This window comes from Sycon ciliatum, chromosome 4, assembly GCF_964019385.1.
Source record: "Sycon ciliatum chromosome 4, ocSycCili1.1, whole genome shotgun sequence".
In the NCBI taxonomy this organism is placed as follows: Eukaryota; Metazoa; Porifera; class Calcarea; order Leucosolenida; family Sycettidae; genus Sycon; species Sycon ciliatum.
The window spans coordinates 24,716,856-24,730,913 of NC_088646.1; the positions used below are offsets into that span (position 1 = coordinate 24,716,856).

General features: G+C 47.9%; 1 protein-coding gene across 1 annotated transcript in view; it reads right to left on the minus strand.

Annotated features, from left to right (window-relative positions):
* The window catches only part of LOC135815210 (exocyst complex component 1-like), an 18,429-nt gene extending 4,561 nt beyond the window's left edge, over positions 1–13,868 (minus strand). The window contains exons 1-16 of the mRNA XM_065328472.1: positions 13,625–13,868; positions 13,335–13,465; positions 10,995–11,090; positions 9,912–9,975; positions 9,597–9,647; positions 8,848–9,209; positions 7,000–7,132; positions 6,617–6,726; positions 5,716–5,868; positions 5,023–5,131; positions 4,432–4,580; positions 3,649–3,741; positions 3,303–3,367; positions 2,263–2,295; positions 1,512–1,592; positions 369–540 (exon numbers count right to left, since the gene is read on the minus strand). Coding sequence (XP_065184544.1) covers positions 369–540; positions 1,512–1,592; positions 2,263–2,295; positions 3,303–3,367; positions 3,649–3,741; positions 4,432–4,580; positions 5,023–5,131; positions 5,716–5,868; positions 6,617–6,726; positions 7,000–7,132; positions 8,848–9,209; positions 9,597–9,647; positions 9,912–9,975; positions 10,995–11,090; positions 13,335–13,465; positions 13,625–13,757 — 1,935 coding nt within the window. The 5' untranslated portion in view covers positions 13,758–13,868. The remainder of the gene's footprint in view (positions 1–368; positions 541–1,511; positions 1,593–2,262; positions 2,296–3,302; positions 3,368–3,648; positions 3,742–4,431; positions 4,581–5,022; positions 5,132–5,715; positions 5,869–6,616; positions 6,727–6,999; positions 7,133–8,847; positions 9,210–9,596; positions 9,648–9,911; positions 9,976–10,994; positions 11,091–13,334; positions 13,466–13,624) is intronic.
* Positions 13,869–14,058: the final 190 nt, after the last annotated feature.

The following is a 14,058-nucleotide window of genomic DNA, read 5'->3' on the forward strand; positions in this document are numbered from 1 at the left end:
CAATGCACCCCTGGATTTTCTCTTGTAGCAACAACAGTAGAAAAGATTTGAATGAAACAGATCATGACTTGCGCCAGGTAACTGCCCAATCCATACAACTGACAAAGCCAAGTGAATCAACCCCTCCAATGCACTCCTGGTCTAAACCACACATGGAAGACACCAAGCACTTGCTACGGTGACCAGACAGCATGCTGCTCTAACAGCAGACAAAATATGCATGGCTACGTTCATGTGAAATAGGAGTTAGCACACCAACCAGCCTGGGCAACTGAGTATCTGGAGTAAGGAAACCCTAAACATACCAACGGACTGGCAGTGTGGCCATACTATGCCGATAAGTACACCGATAAATACAGTGAACTTACCATGAATGTGTCAAAACGTCGCTTGACATTGACTAACACCAAGCCCATGACCTGATGGAGGAAGCTGAAGGCGGGCATGGACGCTGAAGGCGGGTGCGCCACACTAGCTGCTCCCTTCGTCTCCGGGGGCAACACATCCTGACTTGTTCTGACCAGCATGTACAGTGTGTTGCTGTACAAATATCACCACAAGCACACACACACACACACGCACACACACACACACACACACACACACACACGCACACACACACCAAAACACAACAAATTCATCACAGTTCTGCATGCAGTCTAAATGTGCCACCCTCAGCCATATCAACAACACCACTAGGTCCAGTCCAGGGAAATAGGGATTGGCGGCACTGCAAACGGCTATGGTAGGTGCTCTATGTGAACTAGTCTTCAAGACTCTTCATCATGCTCAAATGATGGAGTCAAATCTACAGTATAGCTACTCGTACAGCAAGCAAGCAACCATTGCAAAGTGACGAGGACAACAAAATGGGGAGGGAGGGGGAGGGGAAGAGAGAGAGAGAGAGAGAGAGAGAGAGAGAGAGAGAGACCATTAACTCTTCAGTCACTTAACACCTGGTCAAGAGACCAACGGGTTTCAGCAACCACCTGGAATATAGAAGCAGGCCCGTCGCACCGACTTTGGAGGTGGGGCGGCCATGGAAGGGGGGGGGGGGGTCTGGGGGTCCTCCCCGGGAAAAAATTCAAAAATTGAAGGCAATTGGTGCCATTTCAGTGTAACTAAAATGAAAGACTTTTTGATCCTGCAACAAACCTTGACGACGCTACGATCCGGGACAAACATTACCCTCCCCTGGGAAAAATGTCAAAAATTGAAGCCAATTGCAAGCATTTCCAGACATTTGGTGCCATTTCAGTGTAACTGCAATGAAAGACTGTTTTGTTTCTGCAAAAAACCCACGATCGGGGACAAGGATTTGCTACGTTTGCGCTGAGCTGTGATCATCGATCTTTCTTGCAGTGTGCTCCAAAAAAAAAAAAAAAAAAAACGGCCGAAAAAGTGGGGCGGCCTCAGCTGTGGCTGTGACGGCCTTGAGAAGACAATTATTCTTTGGTGCCAGAGCAGCTTGTGAAATGTGCATGGGTCATAATCGTCATGGCAACACTTACTAGCCATCAATTTTGTCACCAAACTGTACTAGAGACTGGATTTCCGGTTCTATTGTTGCCAGCAGTTCTGCCAACATTTTCCTGCAGGCAACATCAAACAGGTGCAGAAAAGAAATTGTTCAGTACCCAATCACAACTTCAAGGAGCCCTAATTGAGTAAGATAGCGTAGCTGTGCTCGGTAAAATCCGACCCAAAGTGCATTTTCGGTGTCCTGGACTTGCACGACCATGACATCCTGGAAGCAGTGAGAATGCTGCTGGACGTAAATAGTCATGTAAAAATCTAGTAGTGACGTAATGGGAACTGGTTCACGGCGCCGGCTTTGTGCAGGATTTCACGAAGTGCAACTGTAAATAGCGGCACCCACAAAGGACACGTTCGTGAATACTTCATAGTTGTGGAAGAGTGTGCCCACGTATCGATCCATCCCACTGGTTTCAGTACAGCAGTGCATGATTGCAGTAACGTGCCAAACAAAATTGTGTACATACACGCACACCTTCAAGTCCTTAGACACCATCGGCGATGACAGCAATCCTACAGAGGAAGCCATAGCAACCTGTGACGGAATTGCACTATTCAACAGATTATAACGATGACGAATTGGCAGCCGCTATTCAGCCTGGTCTAAGTTACGCACACCCAGATGCACACACAGACACAAGCAGACACACACACACCATTCACATACAGCGTACACCGAAAGGCACCACTAGATTCAACATGTCACCGGCCATGGCGTGCACTCACTTTTTCGTGAAAGCCCCGGCCGGTGCGTCCGTGCTGCAAACATCAGGTACACAGCAACACATAAAAAGTCAGCAGAAAGTAAACATCACGGTCCTGATAGCAGGACATGTACATACTGATGTAGAAATTGGCAAAGGTTATACAGGAATCAAAGCCATAGTGCAGTGCAGTCAGACCTCGCTTATCCGGATCCCTCGTCATCCGGAAGAAAATGGCTGGCAACAGATTTACAACATATGTGATGCGTCCAACATAACCGGTGTTCGGTTATCCGGTTCCCTCGCCTATCCGGATATTTTTGTGGAAAACGGATGTGTGCGGTTAAGCGAGGTCTGACTGTACTAGCAAGAGTACATAACCCCCCAGAGTGTGCAACTCCCACATACCCTGCTGTCCCGACAGAATTTCAAGTTGACGTCATTATTTATGACGCATGCACACTCTGGGGGGTTATGTATTCTTGGTACATGTACTAGTAAAGCTACCTCCACCCTGTCTGGTCAAGTAAAGACGGCGTTTCCATAAATACACTTGAACAGAATCACTTACGCATCAATGGGAGCTGTGAATCACCAGTCCCTACGACGAACTGATCAAACTTTAGGACTACTGTAAAATCCCTCCAGAGCACCCCGTCTCCCCCATCCGCCCCTCCCGGACTTCTTGTCAGGGAAGTGATTGATTGTATCCTCGTATGACTCTGTGATGCCGTACTGTACTGCAGACACGTGCTTGACCCCGTTGGAAATGTACACAACAGTGCCCACCCTCTTGACCAGGGATCGCTGCACAAACCCTGAGTTTTGACGGGTCCGTACAACTCCTGGCTCTTGCCCTTTGGTCGGTGTACGAGATGCACGAGCAGTTTTCGTAGGGTGAGTACTTTTTCATGTAGTACTGAATGCGGCAAGTAGGACTCGCCCATCCGCCCCTCCCCAACGAAGCGTCGAGGAGGTAGGGGCGCTCTGGCGGGATTTTACGGTAATTGGGAAAAAATTCAGATTGCGCGAAGGAAAAAAATTGAGCTGCATCACGCATACCTGTCAGTTCCTTTCAGCATTTTGCGCCTCTCTGACGACGTAGCACTAGTAGCGCTATCCGTTGACTGTAGAAAAAAGATGGCAACACAGGAATAGCGGAAAGGAGAATGTTTTGATGATGTTGAAACAAGAGATCTGCAATGATTGTCTTCTTTAAAAAAAAAACACCTATCTTTGCCCCATCTGGTCAGGTTATCATGTCTAGGCAACAACTCTCGGGCATGTTCACCAGAAGCACAATGTCAACACACAGTAACAGCGGAAGTAGAGAGCTGCAGGCTCTGCCACCGTGCTGCGTCATGCTTCATGCATAGTGTACACTGTACAGCAACAGGCTACTCCTGACCTCAGTCGGCTGCGAGAAGCAGAAGAACCTGTCCAAGAAATCTTGTTCCCGGCTGCAAACTGGGTCCAGTTGATTGAGAATAGTGTTGAACACCTGCAGAATGCATGCATGCATGCATACACACACATAACAAGCAGGGGAACTTGACAAAGGTGAACACAAACATAGGACGGCAATAGAGAGATGATTCACACTTATCTACAGGGTGCACAGCACATGGCCAAACTGTAGACACTCAATACAGTTTCAATCCCTGACACACTGACACATACACACACTAGCCACACACTGACTGCCTGGAACTACAAAGAAGTGTTTGTCAGCTTCAACTGCAAGGAACGCCACTGCCAGAGACCAAAGAGACTCCACACAGTGAGTGCATTCCTCAACAGCCACAAGCCATTTCACTATCGGCAAACAATACGAGTTGAATGAGAACAGAGATCACAACAACTCCTGCCTAGTCTGCCATTGGCCTACAGTACCTACACAGTCAGACCCCGGTTCCTCACTCATCCGCTTGCTTCACTGACCAGTGGGAAACTGGCGGAGGCGGCGTGAATGTCCAGTGAACACTGCGAGTTTGAATACAGTGTAGCATGTTTTCAGTTACCCAGTTCCCCTGCCAATCCACAGGTTTTTAGTGAAAACATGTGGGTTTTTTGTTCCAGCACCCACCCCAACCACACACTGACTACACGCAACTGTGATACGTACACAATCTTTAAAATCAACTTGCTAGCATGAGTCACCATCAAGCACTACCACGTTCTACTGCCTTACATGATCAAAGCGTGATCTCTCCTCCTCGATGCCGGCAGAACCGCGTGAGTCACTGCCACGCGACGACTCAGGCGCGTGTACACTGCCACGGCTTGACGCCAAGCTACTCGTGCTGGTGGATTTCTTCACCGCCGAGCCACCCTTGATACCTGTAAGACACACACACAGGTAGAGTACAGTACTTTGCGTTATTGCGCCAAGCAGGGATTAACACAGGGCAGGAATTCTGCTACTGCCGCTGCTACTGCATTGATCGGCAGGGCCTACATATAATACACAGCAGGAACCTTCAGATGGCACAGACCAATACCTGTCATGGCATCAATAGTATGTTTACCTAATTATCGTGGCTAGATGTGAAAGTCGGACTGGGAGTCGGGGAGTGGCAACAGAACTTTCCCTCTCCCTACAGAGTATAATAGTATCCAATTATTACATGTGCACATACTTGTACTCGTTGGCCAGACCCATATCAGTATTGAGAGCTCTGAGTCCTAGTGATCACTAAATCAGGTGTGCCCAGTTCCCAGTGACTGATCACTACAGGTAGGCAGCTACAGCGGCATGGCCTAGGGTTACACACAGCCTTACCAGCAGAGGGAGCAAGCTGACGGCGCTCTTTACTCAGGTTCTGCTTCGTGCATTCCATGAACTCCTTGATCTCATTCTCGTAGACTTTCTTCATGTGTTGCACGTAGGACTGAAAGAAGAGCAACACCGCACAAAACAGAGAACATGGTACAAACGCAAGAACTCAGCCACTGCATCAATACAGTTGCACCTACAAAAAGTACATCATACGTACATGAGCTGTGTCCAGAGTAATACTGGATGCGTGCAACTGAAGAGTGGAATACATGTAGTACTAATATACTATGGGACTATAGATATAATTGTAAAGAGTGCTATACCAAATTACTGCAGAGGCAGGAAATTTAGTCAGTGAATAACTTCGTCCAACTGCAAAGAAAGAGGGTTCGTCCGGTTGAAAATTTCGTCCAGGGACCATTAAACGCACTGAAAAGCAGGACAAATCGACGCTAGTCTGGAAGCTCCTTGGACGGAAACGACGGAACTAAATTCCCAACAAGTATGTCTGCTTATGAAGTATAATCCAGTTTCAAGTGTACGGATCTATAGTACTTCAAAGTACTAAAAAAGAAACTAGTACATACTAGTATTGGACAAGTTGTGACAAACAATGTGATGCTGCGCCAGGCGTGTGGAGCATAGCGAGTACTAGGCGCGCAGAGGGCTGCTGTTAATTGTCACACATCTACTCACTCGACACACGTCTGCATAGGTGCTCTCATCGGCCGTGCGCAGCCAGAGTACCAGTGGCGAGTATGGCAACAGTTCATGGTGAATCTGGGAATGAGGTCGTAGGATGACTTCACTGGTATGGCGCATGCCAGACATGTCAAGGGCATCGGACGCCTGAAAGAAAACAAAATTACAACACAAAATATCAAAATGTTAATAGGCCGATTTGCAATTGATGTTACCATACAGCTTCTTCAGTGGTCGTGAGTGGTATGTTTCACGGCCTGGCATCACTGCAGTCTGCAGAGCCGGTATGCGAAGAGGAGAAGATGGATTGCCACAACCATCCCAAAGAAAGTCCCAACTTCACAGCCGGTTTTGAATCCACTCTATCATCTTTTTAATATTCTTTTTACAACTTAGATATTGTGAGTATAAAATAAAAATAAATTAATTAATTAATTTCACGGTTCGGGTGAGACTCGGCTGGAAGCCGAGTTTTCCGCATCCGCCGTGGGAACGCCACCACCCTCTAGGATCAAAGGCGCAGATGCAGCGCCTAAACGTGGGAGGTGAGTAGATCAGACCCACCACCAAGTGGTCAAAGACCGAAATCCCATTAGCTGCATCCATATATTGTGAGTATACCAATGGTCTAATCAATGGTCACGTAAGGAACATTCTTACTAAACTTTAGCCTCGCCCATACAGGATTGAATCCCTCATTTCACCTAAGACACTTTTCTAAGTACTCCAAAGTAAATTTGGCGAACTTTATCAAGTGAAATTTGCAGCGAAGAGTGAAGATTGAGTGGTTGGATTGCGGTAACTTGAAATACTGAACGTTAAAATCTGTCATCACAAAAAGCAGAGGGGTTTCGATCATTGTTAAAAGACTTCCATACCAAAATTACGCACTTACCATCTTCTGGAAAGTGTGCGTCAGGTGAGCCTGTATGCGATGAGTAAACTTGTTGCTAAGCTGAGCAGTGATTTCCCTACACTCAGTCACTGCTGTCATCATTGACAAGCCTATATATAATACATATCGAAGAGAAAGAAGAAATACATGTAAATGCACACTATTGCCGGAATTCAATCGTAAGCAAAGAATGTGTGACTTCATCAGCTTCCACCAAGCTCCACTAGAAAAGATACACACACCACACACACAGACACACAGACAAGCACACACAGACACAGACACACAAGCACACACACGCACGCACACGCACGCACACACACACACACACACGCACACGCACGCACACGCAAGCGCACACAAGCAAGCATACGTCGTCTCACCCGGGCTAAGCTGTACATTCTGCACATGCTGCAGACGCTTTGCCGCCTCAATGCACTGCACCAGACTGGTCTTTCCACGCAGATCACCATGCTCGAGCAACGATACATGCTCAGCTGAGAGAGACAGTTCATTCTGTGAAAGCATAGCACAAAGCAAAAATAAAACAGGCCAGTTTATAGCAACGGCAAAAACAGGAAAAACCGTACCAGGCTATGCTAGTGGAATGTATCCAGTCCCCATCATCTCTTTCCAGCTCAGCACACTGACAGATGGGAAAAGATAACATACGTGTAGTGCTGCGAATTTTGGGGCATGGCAGTACAATAATAATTTACAGTGCAGAATACGCCATCGCATGCTTACCAGCCTCCCTGGGGGTAAAGACATGATATAGGAAGTCTGCTGTACCAGGATGCTCAGCATAATGTAATATTAGGGCAGGGAAAGAAAGAATTTCGTGGCGGAGCTGTGCTCACATCCAGGTGAAGTAGTATACAGCCCAACTACATCAACTACACATTACAGAAAATCTCTCCCGATCCGGGCATGTCAGTCTGCTGGGCACCTGTCTGACCCATGTAGAGTCACAAAAATTGGCGTTGGAATGAAAAACGACACCAAAAACTATTGATTGGCATAAAAAATGTTTACTTGCATGCAGTATAAGTATGTGTGTGTTCTGAGTTACGGGCAGTGCTCGGTCCCAACCTGCAACCCGGATTAGGGCAGTGCTCGGTCCCAACCTGCAACCCGGATTAGGGCAGTGCTCGGTCCCAACCTGCAACCCGGATTAGGGCAGTGCTCGGTCCCAACCTGCAACCCGGATTAGGGGAGTGCTCGGTCCCAACCTGCAACCCGGATTAGGGGAGTGCTCGGTCCCAACCTGCAACCCGGATTAGGGCAGTGCTCGGTCCCAACCTGCAACCCGGATTAGGGCAGTGCTCGGTCCCAACCTGCAACCCGGATTAGGGCAGTGCTCGGTCCCAACCTGCAACCCGGATTAGGGGAGTGCTCGGTCCCAACCTGCAACCCGGATTAGGGCAGTGCTCGGTCCCAACCTGCAACCCGGATTAGGGCAGTGCTCGGTCCCAACCTGCAACCCGGATTAGGGCAGTGCTCGGTCCCAACCTGCAACCCGGATTAGGGCAGTGCTCGGTCCCAACCTGCAACCCGGATTAGGGCAGTGCTCGGTCCCAACCTGCAACCCGGATTAGGGGAGTGCTCGGTCCCAACCTGCAACCCGGATTAGGGCAGTGCTCGGTCCCAACCTGCAACCCGGATTAGGGCAGTGCTCGGTCCCAACCTGCAACCCGGATTAGGGCAGTGCTCGGTCCCAACCTGCAACCCGGATTAGGGGAGTGCTCGGTCCCAACCTGCAACCCGGATTAGGGCAGTGCTCGGTCCCAACCTGCAACCCGGATTAGGGCAGTGCTCGGTCCCAACCTGCAACCCGGATTAGGGCAGTGCTCGGTCCCAACCTGCAACCCGGATTAGGGCAGTGCTCGGTCCCAACCTGCAACCCGGATTAGGGCAGTGCTCGGTCCCAACCTGCAACCCGGATTAGGGCAGTGCTCGGTCCCAACCTGCAACCCGGATTAGGGCAGTACTCGGTCCCAACCTGCAACCCGGATTAGGGCAGTGCTCGGTCCCAACCTGCAACCCGGATTAGGGCAGTGCTCGGTCCCAACCTGCAACCCGGATTAGGGGAGTGCTCGGTCCCAACCTGCAACCCGGATTAGGGCAGTTTTACTGTACAACAACATATGTAAGTGCATTGCACTACTCATTATCTGCTGTTGTTGCCCATGCTGCTGCTGCTGCTGCTGCTGCTGCTGCAGCTGACTTACCACCAGGTTTTCAATCTCCGTGACCAGCTTGCGCCTATTCTGGTCTTCAACACGCAGGCTGTTGTCTTTCTCTTCCATCAGCTCCATGCTGTCGCGCACGGCACGCAGCAGCGCGTCGTAGTCGGACAGACGCGACTCGGTGTTCTCCAGCTCCCAGAGTGCCTGGTCGAGCAGCTTGATCAGCTCCTGCACCTGCGCTTCGGAGCCCATGATGGCGTGGATATTGGCGCCGTCCAGGCCCGACAACTCCTCGGCCAGTTTCTCCGTGAATGCCTCGGCATTGCCAATCGCCCAGTTGCACGAGTCCATGATCTGCTTCAGATCCGTCTCGTCCGCGGTGGTCAACTCCTGGTAGTCATCGGCTATTCAAACCGGGCATACAAAGAGAAAACAGGCAACACCCACAATTTACTAAACCAAAAAAAAAAACATAAAGAGAATAACGTCCAGGCACAATGGTGACACGCCAAACAATAATATGCAATGGGTTATAGCGGTAGTATATTTTCTTTCTTATCCATCAACTAAGTTACTAAGTTGGGAACAGTCATGCAAACGTGTTGTATTGTGTTGTGTTGTAACCTTGACCACGTGTGCCTGACAGACATGCACCCCCCCCCCCCCTCCCCCAAAAAAACAACAACACACACGCACACACATGCGCTTGTTCCCACGCAGAACACAGATACCACCGGCAGTGCAGCCATCAGCATCGTGTACTAGCAGCTAAGCTGTTGCAAACCACTCACCTGCTGCTGCACTAGCTGTTCCATGAATACTCTCTGTTGTTTCAGTGTGATCTGCAATGCAGAGACCACCAGCAACAGAAGCAACACCAACAACAGCACACAATGCATAAGCAAAATCAAATATGACCTGGTACGAGTACAAGGCAAGACGTACGGCAGTTGAAAAAGTGGGATAGTAATAGGAGTACACCAGCCAGTAATCTCTTGTGTGGCCATACCAGTGAGCACACTTGCACACAGTCAGGACCAGGCGTTCAGGACTGGCCAAGAGGCGATGCATGCAGACATACACCACTGCTTGCATTGAGCACGTACCTTCCAGTCGATCTGAGTTCACGTTGGTAAAGTGGGGCACTCTGCGCAAGTATCGATGACACAGCTGAAACAGAGCGTACATGGAAAAGAACCACATCACAATGCAACACTACATGTAGTGAGCTAACAATCAGAGGGTATACATGTATTACCAAGAGCACATAACTCCCTGGAAGCTACATGTATGTAGTTGTAGTACTCTTAGAACAAGTAGCCACTGGTGGCTGTAGATGTGGAAGCTTTGAATTTGTTTATGTCCACATTGAGTGGGGCTTCTGTGCGAGGCTGACTTCTATTCAAATGGCTTTTTTTAGGGCTCAAACGGTCACGGTTTTACCCCTGACGGTTAACTGCTAAGCTAACGGTCGGTTAACCGGTTATAACCTATAAGCAACGGCAATCCTGCGGACTCTTTTTTAACCGTATATTTGACTAAACTCATTCAAAAAATGTACCCTATTCAGTACAACGCACACTTGTACATTCTCTTGCATGCTCATTCATACATACTCTCACACCAAGAGACCAGATATGACCGAGTTGACAGCCCAGAAATTGCGTACGCGTGCGACAGCCCGCGAAAGTGCACACTTTGCAACGACCTGATACTTGAAAAATTGACTGAAAAGTTACTGCGTAACCGTTAATTCTTCGTAACCGGTCTGCAACCGGTTAATCGGACTAATTGTTTGAGCCCTAGTTTTTTTATTACTATTTCATTGATTTCAGGATACATGTGCCTTCATATCTGGCATTATCTGCATTCTAAGCACTGCCATATGGGCAACTAGTCAACTACCGTTCAACTATGTGGATAGGGCTTTTATTCAAGATAAACCTTTACGTTTTGAACTGTCTTCGCGTGCGCGGGGGGGGGGGGGGGGGGCATTTATTCAAGAGGGGCGTCTGATCAATAAGTACGGTAGTTATCAATATTACGTTGCTATAGCAGCACTCATAGAAAACTACCCGAAACCGATACCTGAGGGAAACGGTACCCGACAGAGCCCAAGTTTGACATCACCAAATGAACATGAACATAAAACTTTCACGAGATTCAACCAAAATGTTCAGTATGCTTACCTTCCACACACAGTTGATGAATGAATTCTTGTCAGCCAGGCTGCTGGCCACCCATCGATAGACCTTGTCAAAGTGCAGGTCAAACTCAGGGGTGTCCTAAATAGAGTACAGCAAAAAGCGATAGGGAGTTAGAAGAACTTCATTTTATTTAATTTTTTAATTTTTACTGTGACTGAAGAGGTACTCCAAACGACATCATCATAGAGGTATACATGATGTATGCCTATATGAATGATGTCATCACAGTCACATGAAGTATGGCGTAGCAAACCAATGCTTTGTATGTGACTCCATACAAAAGCGCCAACACGCATTACGGCAGCAACAATAACAAAACATATACTAGTATACAACGGGACAGGACGACAGGACACGTCGACGGCAAGAAATTTGCCCACTCCCTGCATCCTCGAGATTCGACTATGCTGTGACACAGGTCATTGTGGACGAGGAAATGACGGCTACGCGGGAATGCCATCTTCAACTGCTACATGCATCGAAACATTCAAAAGCCTATCATGCCAGGTGCGTTTGATTACTGCCATGAATCGATTCATGAATGGAAACTCGTCGTTCGATGTCATGTAATGAGCCCCGGAATGGGTTCGGAATTCATTCACCCTATTCACATCGGGTGATGAGAATAGCAGTGCTGCCAAACCGTCCGATTTTTCGGACAGTGTCCGATTTTCGAAGGCTCTTCCGAAAACCGGTCCGAAAAGGGAAACGTCCGAAAAGCAGCCAAAATGTCGGAGTCATTACTTTCATCTGTAGAAGTCCTGTACTTTCACTTTTCAGCGCAACTGAAGGCACAAATCACTTGTACATTTGCTTCTAAAAAGGCTAGTGCTTGGCTGTGGAAGTGCGAAGTAACATGCCTGGATCAGGCTGGATGGCACGTACACTGACAGTCTGTACAGAGTCAGTGTGCGACCACACTCATCATTACAAAATGCGGCAAAATTCATGACAACTCCGGGGTTACCATGGCAACGAAGCGAATTTTCATGGTGTTTAGGCGATATTTTGAATTCTCTGTAAAAAAATTGCCGAGGAGAAAAATTCGCACCATGGCATGTGGCCAGCCTTGACGCGAAGGTGAAGGGTGTCCGATTTTGGGCGAAAATTATTTGGCAGCACTGGAATAGCCAGGGGCGGTTCATGAATGGATTCAAAATCGATTCTCAGGCAAAATCTCACTGGGTACTGCACATTCGTATTTACATCGTTGGCTTTTGACTGCGGGGGCAGCGACCCGACTAACATTTTTGAAGAGACCATTTGCATCCCGTGATGACCAAGACGAGCCTTCACTCGGAGCAGCTGACAAATCAAAAAGGCATGCACTCGGATAAACCAGGCCTTCTGCAGAGCTCTTACGAATCCTCATCCCCAGCAATGGGTGATCAAATGTCTCGTGATCATCCTGCACTCGTACAATTGTGCGAATAGTCTCTATTGAGTATAACAGCTCACCTAACATACGTAATTTACCAGATGACAGTGTAGCACAAGGTGGAGGGCACACTGTATTGAAAACAGTGTTCCTGACTGCAACCAGGGACCCGTTGGTAGAGCCCCGATCTTGCCACCATATAAACAGTATGAGGTGACATTAGGGTCAAGCCTAGAATATGGAAGGTCCAAAACGGGGCTTGACCCCATACGCCGGCAAGACTGGGGCTCTACCAACGGATCTCTGGTTGCAGTCAGGAATGCTGTTTTCAATACAGTGTGTCCTCCGCCTTGTACTCTGTTGTCACCATCATCATACAGTTCACCTGTATACATGTACTGCACTAACAATGGTTTACGTGCCGTGCCCATGGCTTGACTTGATCATGTTCATACACTGTGTTGAATACATGCACTTTGCAGATACATGTACTGAAATGGCACGTGAATCCGGCGAGTCCAGATAACAGTTATCACCACTTTGTCCATTTCTCGCACTACCCAGATGCCATTTTTTCTCTCCCGAATATCTCCATACATGCATTGTATTTACTGGAGTGTAGTGCGACGTTCGGATGAACCATTTCCGGGAAGAAATCTTGGGTGTACCCTATAATTCGGGTATGAAGTGCATCGTGCCAATGCACCTTGAGCGGTTAACATTTTGGTCAAAAGGGAGTGCGCACAATACTCCAGCAAACACGCCATAATGTCTAGACAAGAGCCCGAACAACATCGTGATTTCAGTGATCCTTATAAAACTACATGTACATAATGTACGTTCTAGTGTGTCATGTACTACGAAGATACCTGACATGTGTAATGAATGACCTTCCTCATAAATCAAAAAGCAAACAATTCCTAAGCTGTGATGCACACACTTACGACGTCGGCATCTTTGCCGTCCACCAAGGACATATCACTAAGGCTCCATGTCTGCTTCTTCTTGTACGAGTCCTTGTCAGCAGTCTTCTTGACCTTGTGCACTGCTGCTGATTGAGGCTTTTCATTGGTTACTGCACGAATTCACGACAGAGCATGATGCAACAACAACCAGGGTATCGATCATGAAATCAGGTTCACACGCGTGAAATCAAACAGAATGAGGCCCACGATAGCCTGATGATAGCAGATCCAGAGAATGCTACTGAGAAGAACACAGAAAATCAAATTACCTGTGGCACACAGAAACACAGTGTTTCCAGCCTTTCTCTTCTGTCCATGTTTGGTGACGCTGACCACACCGACCAGCCTCTCCTCGGCAGGCGTGAAGACATCCTTCTGCAAGATGTGTCTAATCGCCGCCATCACGGAGAGCAACTACTGAGAGAAATTATGCCATTCATAACATGGACCATTCCATCAAATCCCAAGGAGTCAACACCTTGCTGGAGACAGGCTTCTTTCACAGTCTCGTTATTTTTGCTGAAAAACAGTCAAGCACAACAAAAATTTGATCCATGCGAAATCATGACGTCAACGTGCACATCAAGGCGAAGCATGCTAGCAAGGCCCAGGAGAAAAGATTTTCCCGCAATATTTTCGTGTTCCTGTTTTTCCTTCATTGCATTCAAAATCTTTTCTGCAATCATGCAATAGCATTGAACGA